The 17,262-nt window shown below is 35.5% G+C and overlaps 2 protein-coding genes across 3 annotated transcripts in view; one reads left to right on the top strand and one right to left on the bottom strand.

Moving 5' to 3' along the window:
* The window catches only part of Chpt1 (choline phosphotransferase 1), a gene marked incomplete at its 5' end in the record, with an annotated part of 31,427 nt that extends 16,953 nt beyond the window's left edge, over nucleotides 1-14,474 (top strand). The window contains 6 exons of the mRNA XM_013350312.2: nucleotides 2,479-2,563; nucleotides 3,840-3,971; nucleotides 7,661-7,819; nucleotides 8,201-8,326; nucleotides 12,126-12,328; nucleotides 14,303-14,474. Coding sequence (XP_013205766.1) covers nucleotides 2,479-2,563; nucleotides 3,840-3,971; nucleotides 7,661-7,819; nucleotides 8,201-8,326; nucleotides 12,126-12,257 — 634 coding nt within the window. The remainder of the gene's footprint in view (nucleotides 1-2,478; nucleotides 2,564-3,839; nucleotides 3,972-7,660; nucleotides 7,820-8,200; nucleotides 8,327-12,125; nucleotides 12,329-14,302) is intronic.
* Nucleotides 14,050-17,262, bottom strand: part of Sycp3 (synaptonemal complex protein 3) — a 16,145-nt gene continuing 12,932 nt past the window's right edge. For both annotated transcript variants that reach the window (XM_026784446.1, XM_005358204.3), the window contains exons 7-9: nucleotides 16,283-16,381; nucleotides 14,507-14,611; nucleotides 14,050-14,382 (exon numbers count right to left, since the gene is read on the bottom strand). In XM_026784446.1, coding sequence (XP_026640247.1) covers nucleotides 14,329-14,382; nucleotides 14,507-14,611; nucleotides 16,283-16,381 — 258 coding nt within the window. In that variant the 3' untranslated portion in view covers nucleotides 14,050-14,328. The remainder of the gene's footprint in view (nucleotides 14,383-14,506; nucleotides 14,612-16,282; nucleotides 16,382-17,262) is intronic.

Below are 17,262 nucleotides of genomic sequence, written 5' to 3' on the forward strand. Positions count from 1 at the left end.
GATCATGAATTTCTAATGAGACTGTGAACTCTGGACTTTTGAACAGTGTTGGGACTGTTACAGACCATGGCGACTTTTGAAGTTGGACTGAATGCATTTTTGCATTATGACAGCTATGAACTCATGAGGGTCAGGGAGTGGATTGTGGTGGTTTGAATAAGAATGGGCCTTATAGGCTTATAGGTTGAATGCTTGGTCACCAGGGAGTAGCACTGTTTGAAGGGTTTAGGAGGTGGTGTAGCCTCTTTGGAGGAAGTGTGTCACTGGGGGGCTTTAAGATTTCAGATGTTCAGGCCAGGCCTAGTGTTACTCTCTCTTGCTGCTGCCAGCCAAGTGGGTTGTAAAGCTCTTAATTGCTTCTCTCTCCAGCACCAAGTCGGCCCACACAACCCTCATGCTTTCCGTTATGACCATAATGGACTAGACCTCTGAATCTGTAAGGCAGCCCCAATTGCATGTTTTCCTTTAGAGACTTGCTGTGACATGGTATCTCTTGACAGTGATAGAAAATTGACTAAGACAATTGAAAATTCTTTCATAATCCTAAACCAAGCTTTATCTAATGCCCTTTTGAGAAACTCAAGTCAGCAACTCACACAGAAATGTTTGAAGCTATACATTCCAACACAACACAGTCACTGCTTTGATACTTGCATACTGACGAATCATTAAAGTGAACTATTGTCTATTTCTCATAAACTACTGTGTAGTGATACTCCACCTGGGAATGAGAGAGTAAAACAGTCCCACTGGTTGATGGTCTTACAGACCAGGCAGTGGTGACACACACCTTTAATCCCAGTAGCCACACTAGTTGCCATAGAAACCAGGCAGTAGCCGTGCACACATTTACCCATCTTCATGCCTTCTTCATGAGGGCAGAAAAAGTTGTTTCCTGATCTCCATGGCACACACATACAAGCATCCACTACACTGCACTAACACAAAATAACCGGATTAAAAAATATATTAAAAAGTGAACACTAGGGCTGGAGAGATGGCTCAGAAGTTAAGAGCATTGCCTGCTCTTCCAAAGGTCCTGAGTTCAATTCCCAGCAACCACATGGTGGCTCACAACCATCTGTAATGGGTTTTGGTGCCCTCTTCTGGCCTGCAGGCATACACACAGACATAATATTGTTATTATTTATACATAATAATTTTTTTTTTTTTTGGTTTTTCGAGACAGGGTTTCTCTGTGGCTTTGGAGCCTGTCCTGGCACTAGCTCTTGTAGACCAGGCTGGCCTCGAACTCACAGAGATCCACCTGCCTCTGCCTCCCGAGTGCTGGGATTAAAGGCGTGCGCCACCACCGCCCGGCTAATAAATATTTTTTAAAAAAAGTGAACACTAATCACTAAGAAAAGAGGAGGAAGGAGAAGGGAAAGAGGAGGAAGAGGAAGAATTTGCCTTAGGACTGGGGAAGTGGTTCAGTGGGTAAAGCTCTTGTTTTTAAAAGCATGAGAACCTGAGTTCAAATCCCCAGGTCCCACATAAAGCCAGGTGCAACAGCAGCTGTCATAGCAGTGCTTGTGGAATTCCCCTCTGTATGCTATGAATATGTTTTATTACCATTGGTTAATAAAGCAGCAGCTTTGGCCTGTGACAGGGCAGAATATAGCTAGGTGAGAAAACTAAACAATGCAGGGAGAAAGAAGGCGGAGTCAGGCAAATGCCTTGTGGCCACCCAAGAAGCAAGATGTGAGGTAACAAACTACAAGCTTCGTGGTAAGATATAAAATAGAAATGGGTTAGTTTAAGATGTAAGAGCTGGCTAGAAATATGCCTGTACCGTTAGCCCAAACAATGTTGTAATTAACAAGTTTTTGTATCATTATTTGGTTCTGGGTGTTTGGGAAATGAGAGCGCAATCTCTGTTTGCATTGCTTCCATGGCTAGATGGGAGGTGAAGACAGGAGGAACCCCCCACACACACACACACCCAGAAACTTGCATGCTCGTTAGCCTGGCATGTGCAGCAGCAGATGACATACTGGCTACAAACAAGGTACACGGTGAGGCCCGCAGCTAAGGTTGTCCTGTGACCTCCACACGCACCTGCACTCACAAGTCATACTTAGCAATAATAATTTTCCTTAAGTCAAATCATTTATGTATTATTATGAGTGTTATGTTATTTTTAAGAATAACACTTTTTAAAAAAATTCAAACCACAGAAGTACATGGAAGTAGAAACTATCTTGTTTCTATAGTTTGGGTTACTTCTTGCAACCTGATACATGTTACATAGTAACTTCTCTCTGCCTATACTGTATTTACCTGTGTGAGAACAAATGTGGTTCTGTTCTACCTAGCACAGTCAGCTGCTGTAGAATCCAATGCTGGACATAAAAGTTAAAAATCAACCAGGTTTGTATGATTTATTTGCATCTGTGCTATAGAGTATGTGATAACTCACCTCCATGTTCAAAAACTTTATGTGCAAACACTTACCTGCTCTTTGTTCTTCCTCTGTAGAGTGGATGTAACTGAGATTCAGGTAGCTTTAGTGGTCATCTTTATATTGTCTACATTTGGAGGAGCAACAATGTGGGACTATACGGTAAATCTAAATATTTAAATTTACATATAAGTGCTTTTTATGTACATAGGAAGATACTAGATTGTTGCCTGTCCTTAGATATCCTGGGAGTTAATTTATTCTCTGTGTAAGCTTTTTTGTAATAATACTAATATATACTGTGTTTATGTGACATTTTCTTCTGTGATGTTTTATTGCATAGAAAATATCCCTGTTTTCCTAATACAAAAGAAAAAAAATCCACTGAAATTACCTTTTCCAGGGCAAAATTTATCACATAAAACACATATTTTAAAAAGAATTAGTAAGATATATTTGAAATTTGTCCCTAAATATCCTCTGCTTCCTTAGATATACATCAAACACAGACACAGATTTTAAAAATCGAATCTTAAAAGCAAGTTTCCTTGTGTCACTTAACTATTTGAAGTTTCCAGTTATTTTATACCTGTGAGCACAGAGAGACTTAGTACACTCTCAGATAGTCCGACTTTCCCTAGCATGTTCCAATTCCTTCCCATATGAACAGTAGAGTCAAGGCTATTCTACTACTGACCTGGATCTGCTGGATGCTGAATGTGAACCAAGAAGCAGCTGGGCAATTATAGTCATTAAATCAGGTGTGGTTGTCTTCAGTTTGGAACTGAATCTTAAACTTATTTCATTCAGGGTTTTGGCTACAGCACAGGGAGAAAACACACCTTATTCTCACGACTTATGATACTTATGGTTTCCTGCATTTAGTTGTTAGCCTACAGTTTCCGTAAATTTTGGTATCATCTCTCTAAGTCTATTTTCAAAATATACTAGCTATAGTGTCTAGCAATTCATTGTTACTGTTTTTAAATCCTTTGCTGCCTTTGGAAGTTGTCTTGAGCAACAGATGACCAACAGGTAAATATATCGGTGGAGGTTTAATCCTGGATATTAACTGCACAGGTTTTTGCATGCACACACTTGGTGGTCATCATTTGTAGAGTGCAGATCGCCATTTCTGCCTTTCCTGTGATACTGCCTTTTAGAAGCTGCTGAATTCCAGTGAACTATCCTTTTTCATGTTGAAGTTGATAAAGACTTATAAAACTCAACTATTCAGTTATGACCCTATACACAAACTGATCTGATTTGCTGCACTCTTCAGTTAGTAAAGCTTTGCTAGAAAAGTTCCTGTTCATATTGCAGAAGATGTTTGATTTTGCGAAAAAGTTAGCCTATTGTACATGACAGTGTCATGCTTCTATTTAATAGAGAGAGAAACTCAGTTTTCCTAATTTGTTTGTCTCCTCCATCCCTAAAGATACCTATTCTAGAAATAAAACTGAAGATCTTTCCAGTTCTTGGAGTAGTGGGTGGAGCAATCTTTTCCTGTTCAAATTATTTCCATGTGATCCTCCATGGCGGTGTTGGCAAGAATGGATCTACTATCGCAGTAAGACATTATTTTCATCATTCAATATTAATATATAAATAAAACTCCAGAATGGAGAAAGAAACCAATTATCTTGAAGAATTTGTTTCAGACACATAGCACAAAAACATTTTAAAAACAGTTTAGAATGAAAGCATTTTTCTCCTTCAGTGTTTTATTATTGCACACAATGACTACAGGCAGCATCAGTGCCATTCATTTGCTTTCACTTTGTGCCTTGATCAGACTAGCAGCAAGGAGAATTGGTTGAATGGTAGGAAAGGTACCAAAGGTTTCATAGATGGAAAAATATATTACTTATAAATTTTGTTGGAATTTTACTGAAATTTACTTAAAAGAACTACTCTAATGATTTAGAATTAAATATTTTAACCTCATTTCTTGAGTATATGTGCTTGTCTTTGTGGTCTTTATACTTTTCTTATACTATCATAATTTGTATATTTATTCATAATTGTTTTAAAAAGTTAGTACTTTTGCTGGGTGATTGTGGCACATGCCTGAATCCCAGCACTTGAGAGGCCAAAGCAGGTGGATCTCTGTGAGTTCAAGGCCAGCCTGGTCTACAAGAGCTAGTTCCAGGACAGGTTGCAAAGCTACAGAGAAACCCTGTCTCGAAAAAAAACAAAACAAAAAACCAGTACTTTTAAGGAAAGTACTTTCTGATACTTTTAAATTAATGTGATATCTACATTTTAAAAAAGTCTAATAATATCTTCAAGATAGGTGACCATAAGAAGGTAGTATTTATTCAAATGATGCCATTTTATTACAAAACTATTAGAATGGTTTTTAAGAATTACTTTAAACTATTGTATTCTGTGACTCAAATTTTCTGTCCTTAAAGGGTTTATTGATTTAGAGCAAGGTCTAATTTATTTTCTTGAGGCAGGGTCTCTCTATGTAACCCTGGAAGCCCTGAAACCTGCTTTGTAGACAAGACCAACTCACCACACCCAGATAGAACAAGATTTATTACCAAGAGTAATAAATAGGAGATACGGTATTTTTAGTTACAAAAATTCTCATCTTCCCCAAGTCACTTGCAAATTGGCTCTCAAGACACTTTCAAAAGTCTTCTATAATTAATAGATTTTCAAATTTTAATGTATCACTTATAATTCAAAAGCAAATTATAAAATTTAGATGTGTCAGTTCTGATCTGCTTGTAAAAACTGTCATTTTTTTTGAGGTGTTTTCTCTGCTAACCTTAGTGTAATACTGGGCTTTAGGTACTTGGAATAAGTGTTGCTTTACCATGGGCAATAAAATAGAACACTATCAGAAACATAATAAATTCCAATAAAGATTAGATTTAGTAAAACTCAATAGCCATATAGAGAATATTTTATCAAGAAATAGTTACTAAATGTTTGAAAGATGAATTCAGTTGAAATTCAAGCTAGAAAGCAATTTCTAACTGAAAATGGTGGATTTTCAACTAGAAAACAAATTAGGATCAAACAAACAAAAATTATACACACAGCTCAAACTCCATGCCCGGCCTTCCCAAACATTGGGATTGTTGGATAGCTCAACACTGCATAGGTTCTCTGGTTTAGCAGATTTTTTTAAATTGAATTAAATATAACAGCATAATATATAAAAATATAAAGTGCTATTACCTAATATCATTTAGAACAAGGTTTAATTTTTTTTTAAGACAGGGTCTCTCTGTGCGGTCCTGGCTATAATTTATAGACAATTCTAACTTAAAATATTTAAACTTAAAAGAATTAGGCTGTTTTAATGAACACATTGGTGGTTAATAGATTAAGTATCAATACTAAATAGATTTCAACATTTTTTTAGCATAAGAGTGTTGATTCACACTGAAGAAATTTAATGACCTAGAATATATAACTTTATATGAAGGTATTGATGTAGAAAGAAACCAAGGTTAAATTAAACCTTTCCTAATCAATGATTCTGGTATCTTGTAGTTAGTGGTCTAAGTTTTATTTTAACATTTTAACAAAAATTTATTGATAGTCTTAAGTATGAATGACCTTTATTAAGTTGATATAGAAAATCTTATTGCCATTTTTGTTTGTTGTTAAATCATGCATATATAAAGTTTGAATCAGTATCTGTATACTTTATTTTATAATGCTAGGGTCTTGAGAAAGTTTGAATTAATCCATATACTATGCTGTACTCTTTAGTTCTCTAGTTCTTTGCACAAAATAGACCTTCACAGCTGGCCCTGCTGCCACATGCCTTATAATCTCAGCACTTGAGAGGTGGTAGCAGTAGAATCAAAGTCATCCTAAACTACATAATGAATTTGAGGCTAATCTGGGCTACATGACACCATCTTCAAAAAAAAAAATTCAAAAATGGCTACAGTATTCTTTCTTCTGCCTACTCTCTTGAGAGAAGAGGACATTGTTAAACTTTCTAGAAGGACAATCTAGAAATCATGCTATCTGTAGTCTGAGGATAGCCTCTCTTCCCCCAGGACATAGAAAGCAAAGGTCACTCACTACTGGTCAGTGGATACTGCAGGAATATGGCCCCTTTGATTGAAGCTCTCCTCCTCCTCCACAGGCACACAGGCATGCCTTGTCAGCTTAAACATCTTGCTTCCTGTAGCCACATGTATGCTGTCACAGATACCTAGCCCCTAGGCTCTGCATACCCAAAAATAGTCACAGCTGCCTAACCCCTGTAATAATCCATCAGGCCAGAAACAACTATCACACAAACAGCACTTGAGAAAAATGTATTTTATGAAGTTAACATTTTGTGTATCAGCAGCTTTGTGTAAAAATGGCAGTTAAGAGATTATAAACTATCTAAATTGTTTTAAAGAGCCTTGAGGACCTTTGATACTCTATTACAACAACTTTCAAGTGGCTGTTTGGCATGCAGCTGTGGCAGCCCTGTACCCAAGACTGGGTTTGACTATACTCCCAAAAGGGTACATACACTCTGGAGTTACTTTCAGCTGCCGAGGCTTGAACAATTCTTAATAGTGATTTCAGCAAGGTGTACTTAGGGTTGACTAGTCACAGCATTCAGAGTTGATGCTTTATGTTGTTCTTTTACTCCAGGTGAGCTTAATTTAGACTTCCACATTGTAGTGGGTAACTTTTCCATTAGAGTCTTCATAGACCAGGGCTGGTCTATGGGCAAAATAATCAAGAGCCTCTCTAGACTTACTGCCTCACTTACTAGAAAGAACTCTCAAATTTGACAGGTTTTAGTCATCAGTCCCTTGGGTCTGGCCCATCACTATCCTGACTCTCTTCCAGGCTCCCACAATCATGATCATGGCTTTGTGGGATCATGGTTTGTCCCTAGAATTGACTGCTCCTCTACGTCACAAAGAATGTATTCCAAAAAATCGTGGTTTTATCTTTACCAAAAATAAAATTAAAATGCCTAGGAGATGTAAAGAAAGTGAAAATACATTCTGACAATTTATTGGTGCTTTTCAGCATGTTTTTTGTGAAACATGGTGTGCTGTTACATAAATTTTTTTTCAGTATTCACAGGTCTTATACATTTACTATCGGTCATACTTTTATACTATCTTTTGATGACAAATTTTCGGTTTTGAAGAAATTAGAACAAAATTTCAAAAAAGAATTCTTAGTTTAGAATCTTTATAATAAAACAGAAAAATGTTTGCTGTGAAATATGCGTGTTAACATGTGATTAAGTATTTTGCCTTTATCCCTTAGGGTACCAGTGTCTTGTCACCTGGACTCCACATAGGATTAATTATTATATTGGCAATAATGATCTATAAAAAGTCTGCAACAAATGTGTTTGAAAAACACCCTTGCCTTTATACCTTAATGTTCGGATGTGTCTTTGCTAAAGTTGCACAAAAATTGGTGGTAAGAAATTCTTTTATGGTTCACGATATATAAATATTATATATAGTCTTCCACAAAGCTGTAAACAATTTCTTATAAGATGTTGGTTTTCTTTTACAACAAATAGCTGTTTGTGTTCCAGGTAAAACTATGAGTTATGAGTTAATAAATAGTACAGTCAGTTCCTTTCTCATTAACAGTCAATTATAACTTTCTGATATCAAGGAACTTAAATATTAGAACTTTTAGTAAGCTATCTGCCCAAGAACTTGAGATGTACATTAAATATTCATTCCTTTATGAAATGAACTTGTCTTAATAGTGAATATCATAAATATGTCCTAAAAATTAGAGCAAAAAAACATTTAAAACTTAATAGCAAAATTGTTTCCTTTTTTATAGATAGCCCACATGACGAAAAGTGAACTGTATCTTCAAGACACTGTCTTTGCTGGTCCAGGTCTTTTGTTTTTAGACCAATACTTTAATAATTTTATAGATGAATATATTGTTCTGTGGATAGCAATGGTAAGTACTTTTGAGCTTTTATTTTTTTTAACACGTCAGCTCACATTTTAATAACCATTTCAGGGCGATCATAAATATATAATCTGTGAAGTGAAGTGTTTCTGCATACTTAAATTTAATTTACTTTTTAATCTATGAATCATTCTATATTATGTGTAGAAGTGATTGGCATATCTCAGCGGTCAGGCTTCCAACAACCTACATCATGGAAATACAGCTGTGTACCTAAAGATAACTCTTTTTTTCTTCCCCCAAATCAAAACAGGTATTTCACTTTGCCTAAGACTTTCCAACTTTCCTTAAGCTTATTAAAGTTATCCCCAGCTTGTATCAGGTAACAAGCCAATTGGATGGGGTTGGCATTAGCACTCCCTACACCCCAAACTGCTACTTAAATGTTGGAGAAGCAGAACAAATAGTACCCTGTCTCAGGGTAAGATTTGAAGGCTAGCTTCTGTGCAAGGTAAGCACCTTGAATATGGCCCTTGATGACAACATATTTTATTAATGTTGGTCGTAAGACTCACTCCTTGATTATACCGATTAAGAAAGGAATGTACAGGACTGGAGCAGTGGTTCAGCAGTTAAGAGCACTGGCTACTCTTCCAGAGGACCTGAGTTTATTCTACCATGTAAGCGGTAGAATAAAACCATCTGTGACACCAGTGCCACATTTGGGCCTCCACTCATGTTGTACCCTTTGGTGCAGACATTAAGCAAAAAATAACAAAAATTTGTTTAAAAGGAATGTATATAATATTTCTTATAAGAGATACTAAATTTCTGAGGAAAAGTCATTACTGGGAACACTTCAATCTTACCAAATTGAATAAATGGAGCATTAAAATTTTATAATATTGAGATCTTTATGGTTGGTATTGAACTTTATGGTGGTTAAGATAGTTTTACTCAAAAAAAAAAAAAATAGTTTTACTCTTCGAGACCAGCCTGGTCTACAGAGCTAGTTCCAGGACAGGCTCCAAAGCCACAGAGAAACCCTGTCTCAAAAAACCAAAAAAAAAAAAAATTTTACTCTATTTTTTCCCATTTATGGCCCTCACTGGTTTTTATCAAATTGCTAGTTTACACACACACACACACACACACACACACACACACACACACACACACACACACGTTTAGAGCCTGCAGCAAATCTTTTGCTAATTCACATCATCTTGTTGCTAGACTTAACAGATTTTCGAGACCAGCCTGGTCTACAGAGCTAGTTCCAGGACAGGCTCCAAAGCCACAGAGAAACCCTGTCTCAAAAAACCAAAAAAAAAAAAAGTTTTACTCTATTTTTTCCCATTTATGGCCCTCACTGGTTTTTATCAAATTGCTAGTTTACACACACACACACACACACACACACACACACACACACACACACACACACACGTTTAGAGCCTGCAGCAAATCTTTTGCTAATTCACATCATCTTGTTGCTAGACTTAACAGATTTTTTTTTAAAAAAAAATACCTATGTATTCTATGCACAGGTACCGGTATACATTAAATGACCCTTCAATAGTTTATACAGCATTAAACTTACTTGAGTAATAAATCAATAGCCTAACCGGGCGATGGTGGCGCACGCCTTTAATCCCAGCACTCGGGAGGCAGAGGCAGGCAGATCTCTTTGAGTTCGAGACCAGCCTGGACTACAGAGCTAGTTCCAGGACAGGCTCCAAAACCAGAGAAACCCTGTCCCAAAAAAACAAAAAAAAAAAAAAAATAGCCTACTGTTGATAGTCCGTTCAATCTTCTATTATTCCTAGTAGTGTTAATTATTTTTTTCTTTCTGGTGAATAGTGAATGCTTTTAAGCAATATTCTGAAAAGTTTTTGATAACTAATTTCTTTTTAATTTGCTCTATTTTTATGACTCCAAAACAACCCAATTAAGAAATATCAAATTTATTTGAAAAAATAAGCCAAATAGGAAATTATTATTAAAGATACCTTGAAAACTTGATGCAAGTATTTTCTAAAATACCTTCTGAGAATTCCATACACGCAATATGAAGTATTTTGATTATATTCACCAATATTTCTTTCCTAGGTTCATCCTCTAACACCCATCCTTACTATACCCTTTCCAAAATAACCCAATAAATCCAATTGGTACTGTCCATAAACTCTTGGGTGTGAGGGCTAAGCTTAAATGAGCTTTCCCTCACCTAACAACCTTTATACGTCAAAAGCTCCTTAGAGTGAGAGCCTGTGTCATGATGAAATGATTGACTGGCTTCATCAATGCTGTGAGCTCATGATCCTGTCATGTCCAAAAGACAGTTTTGTCCCAGTCCTCCTTAGCTTTTTCAGTCTTTCTATACACACACGCTTCCACAATGTTCTTTGAGCCCTTAGGAAAGGGGTTGTAATATTGATGTTTCGTTTGTGGCTGAGTCCTCCACGATGTTAGACTTTTGAAACTCTCAAACTTCTAGAGGAAAGAGTAGGGACTGGCTCAAGGTATATGTGACCTTGAAATCACTAGCCTATCCTGCAAGGGACTCTATAATTCCCAGAAACTCCCCCCGAAAGGTGGGGGGGGCAATAAAAATTAAGCACTTTCTTTTTCTTTGAGACAGGGTTTCTCTGTGTAACCCTGGCTGTCTTGGAACTCACTGTGTAGACCAAGATGGCCTTGAACTCAAGAGATCCACCTGCCTCTGCCTCCAGAGTGCTGGTTATCAAAAGTGAGCATTCAGACCACCTTGCTAAAGAACCTATTTTAAAATAACAATTGGCCTGATTTACACCAATGATAGAGCAGTCTAGTGAACTGAGAATATCATTTTTTTTCTTTAAAAACACTATCCAGACACACAAAACATGGGTCAACAGAACATCTATGGTCTATAGTATCTCTAGGGCAAGGCTTTCAGAGATATAAAAAACATGATAGCATTTTCCAAGTAAATAAAAAGGAACCTTTCCTATGGGTGAGAATTCCATTCCTAAAAGCTTTTTCTGAGCTTTATTTTAAAAAAAGATTTATTTATAAGTAAATATACAATATTCTGCCTGCATGTATGCCTGCAGGACAGAAGAGGGCACCAGATCTCACTACAGATAGTTGATGAATCACCAAGTGGTACAGGGAATTGAAGTCAGGACCTCTGGAAGAGCAGTCATCTCTCCAGCCCCCTGGGCTTTATTTTATGAAGGAAATATTTGACTCTACTATCTGGGCAGTATCTAGAAAGCTTTCCTTTAGTTTTTCAATTCAGCAGAATTTGATGTGTGGAAAACAACTACAGTATCTTTTCTAGGCCTTTATGGTCTTAAATGTCAAAGGAATAAAAATATGTGAACAGCCCCTTCTAATAGGAAATCTGTGGCTTCATTTAATAGCAGAAAGTTGGTATAGAGTCAGAGACTTAGGTTCTTCTACTTTGGAGCATTTGTACTTTAGTCTTTTTACCTCTGTTTCAGTTTCTATAAATACCCAGAATATATAGATATTGTGGCACATGCTTGTCCCAGCACTTGGGAAGCTAAGTGACATGAGTTAAAGGCCAGCCTGGGATGATGACTATAAAAGGCCAACCAGGACTATATAATAGCAAGATCCTGTTTTAAAAAAAACAAACACTAAACACTGAAATCAAAATAAATCTTATTATAGCCTTTAGTGTTAAGAATGAAAGGTATAAAAAGTATTCTATAGTATTTTCAGTTGGGAATTTTAAGGACATTTGAGATGGAAGTTGTGGCTGCTGATAGAAAAATTGTAGTCTTAGAAAAGATGAACCATAACCCATTTTGTATTTTCTTTTTTGCTTCCAAAGGTCATTTCTTCATTTGATATGATGATATACTTTAGTTCTTTGTGCCTGCAAATTTCAAGACACCTTCATCTAAGTATCTTCAAGACTTCATGTCAACAAGCACCTGAACAGGTTCACAAGCATATTGACTGACTAGTAGCCCAAGGAAAAGAGGAGAAGCAGTTAGGGGAACTATGTGTGAAGGAAACCCCCCTATGCAGGAGGCTAGTATATTATCTATAAGGTTATGTTAAATGTAAAAACTATCTTGTAGCTTCCATTATGTCTGTTAGTAACAAATCCCTCTTGTCATTAACATATTTTATCATGATGTCAATATAATGTATGAATTAGAAACAAAGTTTGAATACTAAGACAATAAGAAATTAAACCCCAATAATTCTAAATAACACTGTGTCTACAAAATACCTATCAGACTCGGGGTTTTACCAAAGGATTGTACAACTATTCAGAACTTAAAAGAACTTCTAGCTGCCTTGGCAGTGATATCTGATTGATAAAGTATATAACAAGTGATACACTGAGAAGTATTTAGATAAAATAGCTATTGTTCAATAGATATGCTAATTATAGAAAGGTACACTTTAGTGTACTATCTAGAATTTAAAACAATGGTTATAAGAATTTTGTTGTAATTTGTACTTAAAAAGGAATCTGTTGTACCAAATTCAGCATGATGTGAATCTTTGAGGGTAACCTTGTACACCTCAGTAGTCCTTCCATGAAAAAAATTCTCCAACGGAAGACAAAAAGTAGCTAAAATATTGACAGGAAAGGAAATTTAGGAACTTAGAAAAAAAATGGTAAGAAAAGGGGGGAAAACAAGTGTCAGTTTCTCACCACTAAGTACATTAGGTACTAATAGTCTTTTATTCTCAGTTGAAATAATACTTATGCCATATGATGAAAATAATCGGACAAATAAACATGTACATTTAAGTATTCAAACAAGAGGATTTTTTTTAAAGGACTTTTAAAGAGTGTGTATTTCTTAAAAGGTAAAAATATGTGAATACAGAGAAAACCCTCTGAGGTACTTACTTTGCCTAACTCCTGGTAAACTTCTGAAAGATCTTAAAAGTTTGAATTATTCTTAAGGTTTATATTCCAACTTGTAGACATAGCCAAGTGGAAGAGTGAATGCTTATAATGGGTGAGGCCCTGGCTTGATCTACCAACAACACCCTTATAGAAGATATTATATAGACTTGTTTAAAATCTTCAAAGGGTGAGAGTTGTAGCACAAAAATTCAATAGATTGTTGTTTTCCTTCAGTTCAGATGGGTATGTTTTGTTCTAAATGAGTCATTGAAGGCAGTTTCAGCAAAACTAGTAATATTAACTGATTTCAAAGAAATGTTGACACTCAACTCTTAAATTTCTCTGTATAAATGCCTATTTTAAAAATTAAATACAGTTTAACATGAAATCAAACTTCAGTATATTTACTAATCGATACAATGGAAAAGGCATCAAGGTAATTCTTTTAATTCCTATATATCATAAATAACTTTAGCTGTGTTTGTGATTCTTAATCATTAAGGGCATGTGTCTTTAAGTACAGACAAGCCCAATTAAATGGTATCTTGATGACCTTGCAGAAATAAAATATTTATAAATCTTGAAATATAAGCATTAATTTTAGTATTTTTTAATTTATTCCAAACCACACTAAAAGTTCTCCTAATAAACTGTATAGCAGATTCTCTCTTTAAAGAATTGGTGATCTATGTGTTCATCTTTATAAACAGTAGAACAAATTCTGTGGTTTTTTTTCCTTAAAGGAGAAACAGTGTAAGCCAGAAGTGGTAGCACACATTTGTTCTTGCTACTTGGGAGGTTGAGGTATAAAGGATCACTTGCTTTCAAAAGTTTGAGACTAATCTAGGCAAGAGGTACCTTGGGGCTGTTAAGAGATACACAGAAACTGAAACTTAATCATTTTTATTTATGAAATAGTATAAAAAATGAACAATACACTATTGTAACAAAAGAGCTGAATGCTCACTACAATGAAACAGCTGCTATTTACACAGCTGTTTAGGTTTATTTAGAAGTTAACAGGAACAGAAGTCTTCTACTTAAACAAGCTATTGATTATGGATGTTATAGTTTTAAATTATCGTTTCTAAAGGTATGCCTCATAGCTAATGTTTTAATTCTATCATATTATATAGGTTCAAGTTCTTTCTTCAAAGACTCATCAGAATAACATGGATTGAAGAGACTTTCGAACATTTGCCATCTCTTGTTGCTGCTGTTTCATGAAAGGAGATATGAAACATGTTTAATTTTTAGTTAAATGTTATAAAAGTTTTAGCAAATAAAACATTTCAGTGCCTCCATTAATCCCTATCTTTACAATTTAAAATAGAACTTACTGTTTCCATCATAACTTTTTTTTGCAACATAGCCATTTCTTTTTTAAGTTCACTTTGTGTGCCAGTAAACAGGTTATCATTATTTTTCTCCACTTCCTCCAAATTCTAAAACACAAAAAAGCCACTTTGGTTAATAAACTGTAACTTTTAATCGTAGGTTCTCCAAACTGTAATTTCAAAAGTAAAAATCTTAAATTACTCAAATAATGCTCATTATTTACCCCAACATTCTAAGTAATTCAAATATACCAAATTTCCACTATAATCAAGTAAAATATATCACACATTAATCAATGCAATTACATGAAGTACAATAGTATCATCTACCTTTGGCCAAAACAATAGTTTAATGAAATATTAAGGTCAAGATGGTGAAAAGAAAAATGGGGGCAGGAGCTAGCCAAGATGGGAGAATTTGAGGCTAGTTCTGGGCAACATAAGAAAAAAAAATCCAGAAGCAGAAAACAGTAGAAATTTTCAAAATGGTCTATCACTGTTTCTACTAAGTTTCTTAAAACAGCTGTGTATAATCTACAGACTTCTACAAAAGAGAAAGAAATATCTGCAGCATGAAGTCATTTGTCAAGTTATAAAAATTATATATTTTTAAAATTCTTTATTACATTCCATTCATTCAGTGTGTATGTTGTGCATGTCTCACATATACATGAGCCACTATATGTAGAGGACAATGTGTGGGTGTTGGGTTTTCTTCTGTCCTGTGGGTCCTATAGATTGAACTCTGCCCTAGTATTTTGTTTTTCTGGACAGGATCTCAATATATAGGCATGCTCACCTCAAACTCCCTAATCCTGCCTCAGGCTCCCCCTCTACTAGAATTAGAGGGATGTGCTATAACAGCTAATGAAAAAGGTTAAAACTGTGAAATATTCATTTAACAAATAGTTATTCTATTGCCTACTATGTAAAAAGTACTACGTTCTGTGGAGAAACTAAAAAAGTAATATGTTTGTTTCAATTAGAAAAATTATGGAAATGCAACTTCTGTAGCTATATAGTGGAACGCATGAATATTCCTGCTTAGTTGACAAAAAGCACACTATTTCATTAACTAAAAGGGAACTTAAAATATTCTAGAGGAATAGTATAACTGAAGCAGGAAAAAAGTCTATGGATTCAGAGAGCAATTATGTAGAGTTTGGAGTAATGGACATATAAAAAAGAATCATGCCAGGCAGTGATGGCACATGCCTTTAATCCCAGGATAAGTGGATCCCCCTGTGAGTTTGAGGCCAGGCTGGTCTACAGATCAGGTTCCAGGACCAGGGTTGTTACACAGAGAAACCCTGTCCTGAAAAACCCAAAATAAATAATCATGTCAGGGGGAATTCTAAATACCTAAAACTTTAGAACAGGAGACTACAGGCACATTTTCAGGAAGGAGGTTTTAGAAAGATAATATGGCAGATTCAAAGAATGATATGAAGAGAATCAGTTAAAAGTTTTAATAGGATAGAGGGTGATAAGAGAAACAGTACAAGCAGAGAATGAACAAATAGAAATTAAAGATATCACTTGCAGGAGTAAGAATTCTAGAACAATATAACAATATAAAATATAAAAAATATGGAGAACATGGCTTGTGATGCATGCCTTTAATCCCAGAATTTGGAAGTAAGGCAAGAGGATATGAGTTTGAAGCCAGCCTAGTCTAATAGCAAGTTCCAAGCTAGCCAGACTATACAGTGAGCCCCGTTCTCAAACACAAAAACAAAATACAGCAAAACAAAAAGCATGTTACCATGTATAACTCACCTTTACGAACTGCTCATGTAGCTGTTTGATCGCTTTCAGTCTCTGGTTCTGAACAATTCTAGACTGCTGAAAAATCTTCTGTTGTTGTCGAAAAAGGTTCTATAAACATTAAAATAAAATGCCTGTAAGAATGATTTGGTAAAAGTGTTTTTGCTATTATGGGCTTCATGCATTCTAGGAAGACACCTAGCTCTGAGCTCTATTCCTAACCTTTTGTCAAAAAAACAATTCATATTAACGGTACTGCTTAAGGTTAATACCTTTAGTATTTTAACAACTATTATGACTAGGTTTAAGTACTTTTACCACTGACATGCACTATAATAATCCTACAAGTCAATGAGGATAAACATTTCTGACAATATTTTGTGTCTGAGTGTATGGTTACTGGATCCCCTAAACTGGAGTTAGACGCAATTTTGAGCTGTCATCTGAGTGCAGATAATGAAACCCAGATCCTCTGCAAGAACAGTAAGAACTTTTTATCTCTGAGCCATTGCTCCAGCACCAAATATTTCTTCAAGACTAGGTTTCACTATGTTGCACAGCCTGACTTGGAACTTGTGACACTCCTACCTCAGCCTCCTAAGTAGCTGGATTATAGGAATATACCACCATAAAAAAATGAATGGGAAATCTCAGTGTTCAAGGTTTTGAGATAGGGTTCAAGTTGGCCTCAAATTTACTATGTAATCAAAAATGGCCCTCTGCCTCTCTCAGATGCTGTGATTATAAGCATGTTTTAGTGAGTAAGGTCATCAGAGTGAAAAGTAAAAATCATACCTAGTTTAAGAAGTGCTAGGGAATCAAACACAAGGCTTTGTGCATGCTAGAATCTACCAACTGATATATATCCCCAATCTTTATTTTTAGTAATTTCAATGTCTTACAGAAATTTGAATGTTGGACATTTAGTTCCTTAATCTATTCTCCACAAATGACTGTCTTCTAGCCTCTTTATTCACTTACATTCTTTTTTT

The sequence above is a fragment of the Microtus ochrogaster genome, chromosome 24 (assembly GCF_000317375.1).
Source record: "Microtus ochrogaster isolate Prairie Vole_2 chromosome 24, MicOch1.0, whole genome shotgun sequence".
Classification (NCBI taxonomy): Eukaryota; Metazoa; Chordata; class Mammalia; order Rodentia; family Cricetidae; genus Microtus; species Microtus ochrogaster.